Raw genomic sequence first — 12,827 nt, forward strand, 5'->3', positions numbered from 1 at the left:
GCTCCACAAAACGAGTCTGCCAAAGAAATGCATGCTCAGCTGTCTGCCTGAGAGCTGCTGGTTGGCCTGCCTAACACTAGTCATGAGCGGTTCAACAAGTGCTGAGCTTTTGAATCTACAGTAAGAAAATAAAAAAAGAAGAACTGAGCAGATTAGAGATTTGAAGTGTGGGAATTTTTCCCTCTAAATTTTTCCATTTTGTTTTGAGATGGGCTTGTTATGGAGAAGAGCTATATTAGAAAGATGAACTGCATAAGGTTGGGGTGGCTAGAGTGGACACTTCATAGTGATATGGCAAAACACTTTTTTGTTTTTTTGCAGATTAATCAAACACTCAAATTTTATTGTTGGTTGATTATATAAATATCTGCTCACAGATTTCCGAGTATGAATATTTAAGGTTACAACATGAACCATTCATCAGCAGTTCAGTGAGTTGTGGTGTGCGTCATTTATTACATTTATTGTCATTTTTGGAGAAATATTTTGTAAATTGCACAATTAGTTTCTGATAATAATTTGAAGTATATTTACTCAAAGTATTGCTTTCAATCGTGTTAGTAAAGATTACAAAAATAAAACATTATTTTAGTAACACTAAAACCAAAACTGCACATGCATCCTGATTAAAAGTTAGAATATAGTTGAAATTGCAGTAATAAAAACTTAAATTAATATTAGGTTAATTCATTACAAAGATAGCTGGAGATATTTTGAACCCTCCTTTCTTTTAGTTTGAGTATGGTTTGCAGATAATGAAAGATGTGGTCATCTCTGTTGGTCTAGAGTCTTTTTCTGAAACATTTTTCCTTCCACTTAACTTCCCATGACAGTCCTGCACACAGGTTATTGGCTAACTTTCATTCTGCAGGATGTCATGGACTCTCTGCTGGAAAACTTTCAAGTCAGCAATAATCCTCATTATTTCTGCATTTAAATCATGTCGTTATTGGTTTCTCAGAGGTTAATTTGTTTTTTATTAACTGCAAACCATACTTATCAAAAATTAAGAGGAAGATTTAAATATATTTACTCTGCTAATTCTATACAGTAAATAATTTGGCTTCTCTTTGTAAATTAAATTTTAAAAAATTAAGCTGTTCTTTATGGAGATGCCCATTTATTGGAACAAAAGATAACAAATCTCAACATGAATGCTAAAATTTCTATCTGAAAGAAAAAAGTATATTTTTATAATATAAATTAAACATTTTACATCTTGTAATATTTAACAGATTTTTTAAAGCTCATTTTTTGTGTGCCAGAGTGTTCGATTGTGCACAAAGCAGTTTTAGTCCCATTCTTTGACATACTATTGATCATCCTGCTCTTCAGACTCTGATGTCAACTCTTAAAAAGATTTAGTAACAGTTTGAAGGATTTTTGTGTAATGCCATAACAATATGTAGTGTCTTATCTGAGGGGTGAACATGAGCTGGGTTAGTTTCATGCTTCTCACACTGTTATATCCTTTCTCCCTGGTCTGGTTTAGGTGGTAGTCAACGCCTTGGTGGGTGCCATCCCTTCCATTATGAATGTGTTGCTGGTTTGCCTCATCTTTTGGCTGATTTTCAGTATCATGGGGGTCAACTTGTTTGCGGGCAAGTACTACTACTGTTTCAATCAGACGTCAGAGGAATATTTTGATATCGAAGTTGTCAACAACAAGACCCAGTGTGAGGCGCTTATTAGAGATAACCATACTGAGGTCAGGTGGAAGAACGTCAAGATCAACTTTGACAATGTGGGCGCTGGCTACCTCGCCTTGTTGCAAGTGGTGAGAGCGTCACTTCTCGTCTGACTTCATTTCCTGTTTCTCACTAACTTGCATTGATTTCCTCATTTTCCTGCACTTTCTTTGATGCTTTTCTTTATTTTTAAGCGTCACTTGAAGGCCTGCCTGTGCTTTATTTGTGTTTTGTCTTTCACAGCACTACGATAATGCCTTTTCTTCATGTTCATTGAGCATTTATGAGTGTGCTTCTCCATGCCTTTTTTCTTCATACACGTTTCTTTCCATGCACAAGCTGTACTACAGGACATGCATCAGTTTCGGTTTGAGTTTGAGTCTCCTTTAATGATTATAATCATTTATATTTATTTATTTATTTGCTTGCTTGCTTGTTTTTCTGGTCTGCTGAATGGGGTCGAACAAATGTAAAATGTAATATTGTCTTTCTTTCAAAAGGCCACATTCAAAGGTTGGATGGACATAATGTACGCTGCAGTGGATTCCAGAAATGTATGTTCACAGATTTATTTGATTATTTATTTACTACTCCCACTGTGTACTGGTCTGTGAGAAGGAAATTAGGATCATAAGAATCTGTTGTTATTTAGATAAATCAAAAAGACTAAAACCTTTTTCCCCAAGGAATATTTTTGGTATATGCAGTAAATTAATGAAATTATACCCAAAAAAGACAAGAAGCCAAATTAAAGAGTGAAAATGTAATTAATCTGCTCACCCTAGAAAGCCTTTTTCCTTCCTTTCTGTCTTTTCTTTGTCCTTTATTTCTTTCTTACTTGCATTCTTTCTACATTCATTTATATTCATTTATTTTTTTATTTCTGTACTTTCTTCATTTTTTTCCTTCCTTTCTTTCTTCATAGTCTAATACCAATATAATTTTGTGATCTCTGTTCTTTCTTGCTTTTTGTCCTTTATTCCTTCCCTTCTTGAACCCTTCGTCATCCTTTGTTTGCTTTATTCTTTCCTTCCTTGTATTCTTCCTTCCTTTCGCATAGTTTTTTTTTTATATGTTATTTTTAAACTCAACCCACTCTAGAAGCATCTGACATGAATTTGGAGTATTTGGATAATTTGAGTATTTTCTATGTAAAATCAAAGTGAATTTTTAACATGTACCTGTGTAGGAGCCCAGACTAACCCAGTCACCTCACGTCAGATTTAGACAGATTTTTCTTGTCTGTATAAGTGAATGAAAACATATTTGAAGTCTAAGTATTCTGCCTCTTTTCTTTTAAGGTGGAAGACCAGCCCAAATATGAAGTCAACATTTACATGTACATCTACTTTGTTGTCTTCATCATTTTCGGGTCCTTCTTCACCCTGAACCTCTTCATTGGTGTGATCATTGACAACTTCAACCAGCAGAAGAAAAAGATAAGAGCTGCTCTATCTCCAAATGGTTTTCATTTTGCTCTCAGTATCAAACGGGAACATGGTTATAACCAATGTTCTGTTTGTCCCTTTACTTTGGAGGTCAGGATATCTTTATGACGGAGGAACAGAAGAAGTACTACAACGCCATGAAAAAGTTGGGCTCCAAAAAGCCACAGAAGCCCATCCCTCGACCACAGGTGCTTATGGGTTTTTTGTTTGGTTACCATGTATGCAGTTGGTTTGTTTGATTCCTCAGAAATCTCATCGTCTTTCCTCCCTGTTGTTCCAGAACAAGATCCAGGGATACGTGTTTGACTTTGTGACGCAGCAGGTCTTTGACATCTCTATCATGATACTGATCTGCCTCAACATGGTCACTATGATGGTGGAAACAGACGATCAGTCAGAACAAACAGAAATGGTTCTCTACTGGGTCAACTTCATCTTCATCGTGGTCTTCACCACAGAGTTCTTGCTGAAGCTTTTCGCGCTACGCCATTATTACTTCACCAACGGATGGAATATCTTCGACGTGGTGGTTGTCATCCTCTCTATCGTCGGTGAGTGACGGGTGTGGAAAGTGTGGAGCAATGAGCAGATATGAGCAAATTTACAGTCTTTCATAACTGTTCACATCTCTTGAACTTTTAGTGATAAACATTGAATTATTTTATATAACCAACACAAAGTAGCACGTACAGTTGCCACAAAAAGGACTCACAGTGATTTTCCAATAAAAACAATGCTAATATTTACAGACACAAAGTTCTAAAAATTTTTTTACAAATTTTTGTTGTTTTTGCTTTTTTTGTTGCACCTAAACATTTTAGATAAATAATAAACTGTTTAATATCAGGCACAGATATCCTATAGAAACCTAAACCTAATAAGTGGTTATAGCACCGTATAGAAACAACAGTGTCTTACTTTGCTACCATAGAATTTTACTTACTAAATGTTTTAATTCACATGTTGGAGGACCTATTTCTGTTCTGTTTAAGATCATATCACAGCATCTCAATGTACTTTAAGTCAGGACTTTGACTAGACTGCTCCAAAGCATATTCTTAGGCAATTCAGAGGTGGATGTCCTGATCTGCTCCTCTTCCTGCACAACACAAGAGCTTTAGCTTAAGGTCCCAAACTGATGGCTGGATATTAGCTTTCAGGATGTCCTGGTATCAAGTAGAGTTTCTGTTTATGGCAAGCTGTCAAGGTCCTAAAAGAGCAAAGCAGTGCTTGACCTATGTTAACATATTACAGAGAATGCTCTGCTTCGATGGTGGCAGCAGCATACTGTGGGATGCTTCATTTCAGCTACTGGAAGCAGCAAACTACTTTAAACAGAGACAGAGGTTCACCTTTCCGCAGTTTCTAATGTCAGAGGCTTGTGGTCGCATTATATCAAATATTGATTTGTTTGCTGGGTGCTATTTTTCTAGCGACTTTATTTTACTAATTATTCTTTTTGTTCGCCTCAGGTATGTTCCTGGCTGACATCATTGAGAAGTACTTTGTGTCACCGACCTTGTTCAGGGTCATCAGGTTGGCTCGTATTGGCCGGATCCTGCGTCTGATCAAAGGAGCTAAAGGCATCCGGACTTTGCTCTTCGCCCTGATGATGTCCTTGCCGGCCTTGTTCAACATCGGCCTGCTGCTCTTCCTGGTCATGTTCATCTTCTCCATCTTTGGCATGTCCAACTTCGGCTATGTAAAGCACGGAGCGGGTATCGACGACCTGTACAACTTCGAAACCTTCGGCAACAGCATGATCATCCTGTTCATGATCACCACGTCGGCCGGCTGGGACGGCTTGCTGCTGCCAATTCTGAACTACCCGCCGGACTGCGACCCCAGCTTGGAGAACCCTGGCACTTCGGTGAAGGGCGACTGTGGGAATCCCTCAGTGGGGATTTTCTTTTTTGTCATGTACATTATTATTTCTTTCCTGATCGTGGTTAACATGTACATTGCCATCATTCTGGAGAACTTCAGCGTGGCCACTGAGGAAAGTGCCGATCCTCTCAGTGAGGACGACTTTGAGACCTTCTACGAGATCTGGGAGAAATTTGATCCCACTGCCTCCCAGTTCATTAGTTTCGCCAAGCTGCCTGACTTTGCCGACGCTTTGGAGCACCCGCTTCGTGTGCCGAAGCCCAACACTATAGAACTGATCGCCATGGACATGCCTATGGTGAGTGGCGATCGCATTCACTGCCTCGACATCCTGTTTGCCTTCACGAAGCGGGTGCTGGGCGACAGCGGCGAGCTGGACATGCTGCGGACGCAGATGGAGGAGCGCTTCGTGGCCGCCAACCCGTCCAAGGTGTCGTACGAGCCCATCACCACGACGCTGCGCCGTAAGCAGGAGGACGTATCTGCCAGAATCATCCAGAACGCCTACCGCGCCCATCTCATCAGGCGCGGCATCATTTTCAAGCGGCACATTTTATCTAGTAACAAGCTTGAGAACGGCGGGACCAACCAGGAGAAGAAGGAGAGCACGCCATCCACAGCCTCTCTCCCGTCCTACGACAGTGTGACCAAACCTGACAAAGAGAAGCAGGACAAAAGCAAGGAGGACTGGGCCAGGAAAGAGAAGGACAAGAACCAGAAAGATGAGTGGGAATCCAAATGTTAGGATCCAGTGACTCCAAAATCTCAATTTAAACACAACGAGAACAGACTTTGGGCCCAGACACCCAACAAATGTAGAAAAACCATTTGCAAGTAAGATTAAAATCAAGGAGGAAAAAAAAAAAAGTTTACATACTCAAATATACTGAGGCAATGTGGTTTCCTATGTTGTCAAAGACGGCTGAACCAAACGCAATCAGTTTACTGTGGAACTTCTGCTGCACAGCGACCAAGTTCATAGAAATGAGGAGTAAACACAAAAAAACAGGAACTCACGCATTTCTTTGGGGGACCAACTGCCACAGAATCCACCGCTCGACGTTTGGAGCGCTGCGGATCTCCTGCCACCACCGAGTGTGGATTAACCCTGCTGCAACGCTCCGGCGCGGTGGCACTGGATCGCTCAGATCCCGACAGAACTGTGTCAGCAGTCTAATGGAGGGGTCTGTAACTCCTGAGTTTACTGTCTTTATCAAGAAGAGAAGCATAATCACCCTGAGGAAGTTTAGCTTTTTGACGGATGCACTAGAGGCGGGGAGGAGACAAAGAGTTTTATTTTTCATTCATTTGATCAAATGTGCATCTTCACATTATTTGAGCAGCAAAAAAAATAATAAGATAACATTTATCCCATGTCATTGGTCTTTTCATCCACTCTTTGTAATACTGATGCTGAAAAAGACTTTTTCTAACATGGGCTCTCACGCTGGAATGGGTACGACTCACTAGTCTGTGTAATTTGGATGGAGTTCCTGATAAAAATAATTTTTGTGCTTGTTAAATGCATAGAAATGACTTGCATGAAGGCATGTTTTGATCAGGAATCATGCATGAGTAATCATAGTCCACAAGACACTAATTGTCAGACCACCGCAGTGGCTCAATTAAGCGCTTGAGACTGTCCGCCGAGGAAGCTAGGAGAACCGCAAATGGAGAATGCAGTTTTAGGAAATATTACAGAATGACATTTGTATTTCACAAATTTTTACCTGATTTATTTCAACCTCTGCTGAAGTGAACATGGGAATAATCAACGCAGGCGCTCAGAGCCACGGTCTCGGTTGGAGTCTCTGAATGTTGAAAGCTTTGAAGGTTTGCGGCGCAGGCAGAATATCCTCATGTTGAGGCTGCACAGCACTGGGAAGGACATTCCAGCAGTTCTGATCAAATCTGAGGATTTCTTGGTGAACTTACTGCCATTTAAACTGTCTCTTTCCTCACTGAACTCTGGTGAATGCCATAACCATGAGAGCAGGGGATGTATCACGCCAAGGAATCCAAAATCCAGTGTGCTCAATTATTGGTAGTTGTCCCATTTGCTGCAGAAGGATCAGGTATAAGATTTGAATTTTCGTTTCGGTTGCTTTTTTTTCCTTTTGTGTTCTTGTTTCAAGGCAAGAGGAAGGACTTAAAACTGTGTTGAGGCGAAGGCAGTAGGTAATAGTTTTACTGAGCAACTTTCCCTGAAGATAGTCGTATTTACAATGTGAGTTCAGCGTAAGATTGTCCTTGGGATGCGTGTTTCAGGCCGTGCTGTTTAGAAAATTTGAGTTGTTAGCTTTACATATATATTTTTAAAAAGCCTTTAAGTCTTTCACTGATGTCCATATGATGCAATCTTTCCCAAAAATAAAAGGCTGGTGATCGGTGAAAGTGACATCTGATACAGCAGAGGTAGCAGAAAATATTTGCAGGGACATGTCTTGTGCTTAGCATGTGTGGAAAGTGTGGACTAGGAGGAACTGTGAGGCTTCAGGGATGGGTGAAAAATACCAGCGGACCAATATGTAGATCGAGACCCTCCCTTCAGTGTTTCCGACCGACTGCCATGAGAACAAGAGATGAAGGCGAGAGCAGCAGGCGGTGAAGGTGCTTTTTGGTCTGAACTGGGAGTGCTGAAAGTCCCATGTTTGTCAGTGTATCATTGTGCTTCTGTGGGACCTCTTTGAACACTGTGTGGTCTTGCACCATCTCTTCGCGAACCTGCAGGCTTCCGAAACGCTTATCACCTGCCTAAAACGAGAGACGGAGGTAGAGGAGTGGGAAATTATGAGCAGACCTCACGTCGAAGCAGCTATGTTGTCTAAATAAGCTTTGTTGGTGTTTTTCACAAATAAACTGGAGGCTTCGCCAACTGCCTCCATCGACGTCCTGCCACTTATTTTCTACGCGGTGGAAATGGTCCTATTTCTTAGTGGATGGTCAGACAAACCTGGCATCCGGCGTCACACCACTGTTGCCATTTGGTGTGCTCAACACTGCCTGTACCAATCTATCCCCCCACCCCTGTACAACAGCAAATGAGGTCTGTTTACAATACGAGGTCTCTGAACCAGTTTGGCGGCTGCACACTGAAACCAAATACATTCCCAATGAGGACCACAGGAGGAGCAAGTAAGGTCATCCAAACTTACCCATGTTCATCTTGGATGTAATATTTTAGAGTTATAAACATTCACGTTTAAAAAGTACGAAAAAAGTAAAAAAAAAACAACAACAAAAAAAACCATAAAAGAAAAAAAAAACCCACATGTATATGTACAGTGCAGGCTATGATGTAAATGGCACAATCGCTGAAAAAGAATGAACTTTTTGAGAGAAGCTATAAATATTGTATTATATTGTTTTATTTTAATGGCATGCTTTGTTGTGTTTTTTTGTAAATACAGAATTTTAAAAATGTTACTACTAATAATCAAAAAGTGAATAATAACAATAATATAGAATGGCTTCCAGCTATGCCCTTTGTCACCTTTGTTACTTTTTGGATTTTTTGAGACACTTTTCACTTTGTTGACGGAAACTGAATGAAATATAGATATTATATAATTCAAAAAGATATATACATGTATACATATGTGTCTATATGTATATACATAAAACAGGAGAACACTGTCACATTTGATTTATGTGCAACACATTCACGTGGATGTCTAAAGAAAAAAAAAAAATTTACAAACTGGTTGTTTCCAGCACTCTTTTCAATGTTGGGGAAAAAAATAGCTCATGTGCAATGTTACTGGATGTAGCCTGATCATGACTTTAAAAGGATATTGTTACCAGCACATTTATCACTTAACTGTTGTATCTATCACATTCAGAGCACACACACCATTCCTACAGACACACTTCAAGGAAACTCTCTTCACTGCCCACCAACTTTACAGGTGATCTTATTCCAAGATGACGTCAGCAAGCGTGACTGACTTGTTCTTACATACTATGATACTGCCACCTAAACACACACACACACACGCATGCAAACATGAGTGCCATTGCAGCTCAACACACCTGCAGTCATTTTCTCATCATCATCACTATCCTTTAGTTGAACGGTTCGTTTCTCGTGTTCCACTCTATGGCATGTGCCTTTTTTCTGCTTTTTCTGCAAATTTGGATGTCAATGCCACTCTGAAGAAAAAGAAAACAACTAACAATGAGAAACATGTGTCCAAATTGAGGAGGGTGGGGATTTCTCCTTTTTATTTTTCTTTCTTTCGTTTTGGGGTGGGGTTGATTAATCAGGAATGTGAGGTCAGGTGTACAAGTGGAGGATCTTCCAGAAATTCAGCTCCCATCGTTCTATTTATGAGTGTGTGATGTTAACAGAAAAAAAACAACTAACTCGAAAAAATATTTTAAAAATGTCCTGTTCTTAGTGCTATACGTGTCACTCACTTGGCTTGTGAAAAAGCAGCTTGCCTTCTGTATTTTGGTTTGATTTCTTCCGTATTTCTGTTTCCATCTGAAATTTATTTTTGTATCAATAATTGATTATAGGAGTTATTATTTTTTAGCATGGTTTATTATGAGCTCTTTTTTTTTTCTTTTTGCTGAAAAAAAAATTACTTAAAAAAAAGTGCTTTTCAAACTGTTATCATTTGACACCGTGACAAAACAGGATATACAGTACAATACGATGGTGTGTTGCACAACCACTTGGACTCTTGGTTTAGAATATATGAAAGATTGTCTTCATTTGAGCACGAAACTTTTTATTACCAATAAAGCAGCCTTCCAGTTACAACCTGTGTGGCTTTTTGGATGTTGAGTTGAATGTCTGTAACTTTGTTTCACCACATGTACATGTGCATGCACGCCAAAAGGTTTAATGCTGTTGTTATTTGACCAGACCGCCTGGTGATGTAAATTACCAGAAAGGACGCATTTTGAGAGTTTCCATGAACCTCCTGGCTTTTCGTTTCCGACCGACTGCCATGTTTTAGACTGGCAGTTTGCCATATGCTCCTCTTTTTCAGGTGGATTGAACAGAGCTTTTAAAACAAAGCTCTTTCAGATGTACAAATTGGGATGATATTTTAAAATCTGTTCTTTGCTAATAGCTGTGTCCCTTGGTCTTCATGAGGCTGGTTGTTCTCTAATGTTCTCCATCAAACCTATGAGGTCATCTGGATTCATAAGGAGATTGAATTACACCCAGATGAACTCTTCACTAATTTGAGGAACTCTAAATGTAAATAGTTTAATTATATTTTATTAATTAGTGTCAGAGTAAAGGGGGTGAGTACAAAAGCATGCCAAACTTACATCTATACCCATTTCCTTCTGTTTTACTCTCTACTTTCTGTTGGTATGTAAGATAAAATCACACTTTAATTCTAAATTAAAGTGTTAAATTACACTTTAATTCTCTGATTGTATAGCTGATGAAAATGTCAACCATTGCAGTGCAGCTTATTTTTGTTTTGTTGCAGTATGAAAACATAGCTGAGCTTTTTTGCTGTAGTATTTGTAAGTTTGCATCTCTGCCAGGAGATGGACTCTGTACCCTGAAGTAAGAATCCCAGATATATGCGATCACATAAATCCTAGGAAGAATTGGAAAACCAGTTTGCCTTTTTTTCCTTCTACTCACTTCCATTTTCATCTTTAAAACAACATCATCTCCCAGGCTCTGACTCTCCCTCAAGTCACGTGTACTCTTCAACTCACAGCATCCTCTCCCTCCCTTCCTCTTCATTTTTCAAGCGATCTGCTATTTTAAAACTCCCACCGTCTCCATGTGTTACCTAAACATGTTGGCGAAAGAAGGAAAGACCCGCTCATGATTTATCGACCCCGTTTTGCCAAAGCTTTGTTGCTGTCATGTTGAACACAGGACGGCCGTGTGAGATTGCAGTCAGGTAGAGAAAAAGAGAGGCAGGGAGAGTTCAGACTGGGAGGAGGGAGATGGGAGGTGGTTGAGCACTGCAGTGCAGATAAATTAATGCAGCAGTCGAGGCTGAGTCAGCAGCACACTCCCAGTTTACCACTGGGCTTCAGTTAGTGTGTGCCACTGGTCATAATTCACCCCCTTCACCCCCCCAAATAGAGGCAATGACATCCTTTATTTGAAAATAATAATAATAAAATTAAAAAGCATGGGCGTTAAAAAAAAATCGCCAACGGTGCAGGTGACGCTGAGTGTGGAGGAGCTGTCCCTGTTGCTGGAGGTGGAGCAGCAGGACGGACATCCTGTGCCCGGCTGTGGGGGCAGTCAGGGTGGGGCCACATGGATGGAGGATCGCTTTATGGGGAAAACATCATAATAATGAAGAAAAAAAAGAGAGAGAAGTGCGAAGAGGGTGGGAGGTGGACGGGACTCGACCTAATTCGTGCAGAGCCACACCTACACACACTCCTCCGCTTTTCCTCCTCTCACACCTCATCCTTCCCTCTGAAGCCGACACAGAACATGTGGTTTCTCTGTGGGCAAACCTGGAAGCGGCTAAATATAACGTTTTAAAGTGTCACCTACAAAACAACCGGCGCACTTTTCTTTTTCTTTTTTCTTTTTGGCTTAATATAGCTCAATTGAAGGTCATCTGAAAAAGTATTCACATCCTATGACGCTCAAGTGTATTGAAATAAATAGACAATTATTTCAAATCTATTAGTTTTCGTTTGCTTGTACTTTTATTTCACATGCATTCACATCTACTATTTATTTGTAATTTTTATTTAATTTATTTGAGATATTTCAAATTGCATTTTTTCCCCCTAATTTCCAGACGTTATACATCTCCTTTTTCTTATCTTTTCAGTGATGCTTCTCTAATTTCTTATCGGTAACTAATTTCTTGCTTGAAGAAAAACAAAAATCTAAATCTGCCAGAAGTATGAATTATTTTAACTGTAAACTTCCTATTTATATTCAAGTTTTATTGTATATTTTATTTCAAAACATCCTGAACACACCATCCCTATAGAGAAGCAAGGTGGTGGCAGCATTATGTTGTGGGGGGAATGATCTTCTGCACAGACGGATGGGGCTAAATATGAGACGATCCTTTAAGAAAACTGGCTAGTGGACGTAGAGGGCTTGAGAATGGGGCAGAGGTCCACCTTGCAGCGGGATAGCAATCCTAAACATGCAACCAGCTACATTTGTCTTATTTTTTCACAATTAAGCACTGCTTTGCCTTGTTCTGGCACACAAAATCTCAATACAATTCATCAAAGCAAGATGGGATACCTGCAAGGCACAGTACAGACTCTTCTCCCATGGGAACCATTGATACGAGTGGGTAATTTTTATGTCGTTATGGTGATTCTGTTCCTCTGTCCTGTTTTTCCTGCAGTCCTACTGATTAATTTATTCTCAGACACACAGAGAATCTGAATAGTGAATGAAGGGGGTTTTCCTGCAATCTAATCCCATATCAGTCCATGACTGAGATCAGATGATTTTGTGTGCATGTATGCTTGGCTCATATCAGCTCTATTCCTCTTTCCTTCTCCTTCTCTCGTTTTTTTTTTTTCACCCCAAGGAGTCAGACAGAAGAGTGGTCTCCAGAATCCACAATCCCTGCCTGCTTTGAACAAAATCCTCTCTGAGCGAGGAGCCAGGCACACCCCGCATACATTCCTAATATTTAGATGCAGGCTGCGTGAAAACCTACACATTCGCCATGAAATGCAGCCCACTGTTTTTCTTCCACCAACCTAAAATCCACCATCCCCCTCTTCACTCAATGTTGGCACCGTTTATTACATAAGATTATTGTGCAACAATGCAAATTTGTGTGGACAAAGCGCAGGCTGTGTGCTGTCTGCGCTGCAA

At 40.0% G+C, this 12,827-nt stretch overlaps 1 protein-coding gene across 6 annotated transcripts in view; it reads left to right on the forward strand.

Moving 5' to 3' along the window:
- LOC102235612 (sodium channel protein type 8 subunit alpha-like) overlaps window positions 1–9,791 on the forward strand; it is a 64,471-nt gene extending 54,680 nt beyond the window's left edge. For all 6 annotated transcript variants that reach the window (XM_023332426.1, XM_023332450.1, XM_023332416.1 and 3 more), the window contains exons 22-27: window positions 1,493–1,777; window positions 2,189–2,242; window positions 2,990–3,127; window positions 3,220–3,324; window positions 3,417–3,687; window positions 4,609–9,791. In XM_023332426.1, the coding sequence (XP_023188194.1) occupies window positions 1,493–1,777; window positions 2,189–2,242; window positions 2,990–3,127; window positions 3,220–3,324; window positions 3,417–3,687; window positions 4,609–5,768 (2,013 nt within the window). In that variant the 3' untranslated portion in view covers window positions 5,769–9,791. The remainder of the gene's footprint in view (window positions 1–1,492; window positions 1,778–2,188; window positions 2,243–2,989; window positions 3,128–3,219; window positions 3,325–3,416; window positions 3,688–4,608) is intronic.
- The last annotated feature ends 3,036 nt before the right edge of the window (window positions 9,792–12,827 follow it).

This window comes from Xiphophorus maculatus, chromosome 1 (genome assembly GCF_002775205.1).
Source record: "Xiphophorus maculatus strain JP 163 A chromosome 1, X_maculatus-5.0-male, whole genome shotgun sequence".
NCBI lineage: Eukaryota > Metazoa > Chordata > Actinopteri > Cyprinodontiformes > Poeciliidae > Xiphophorus > Xiphophorus maculatus.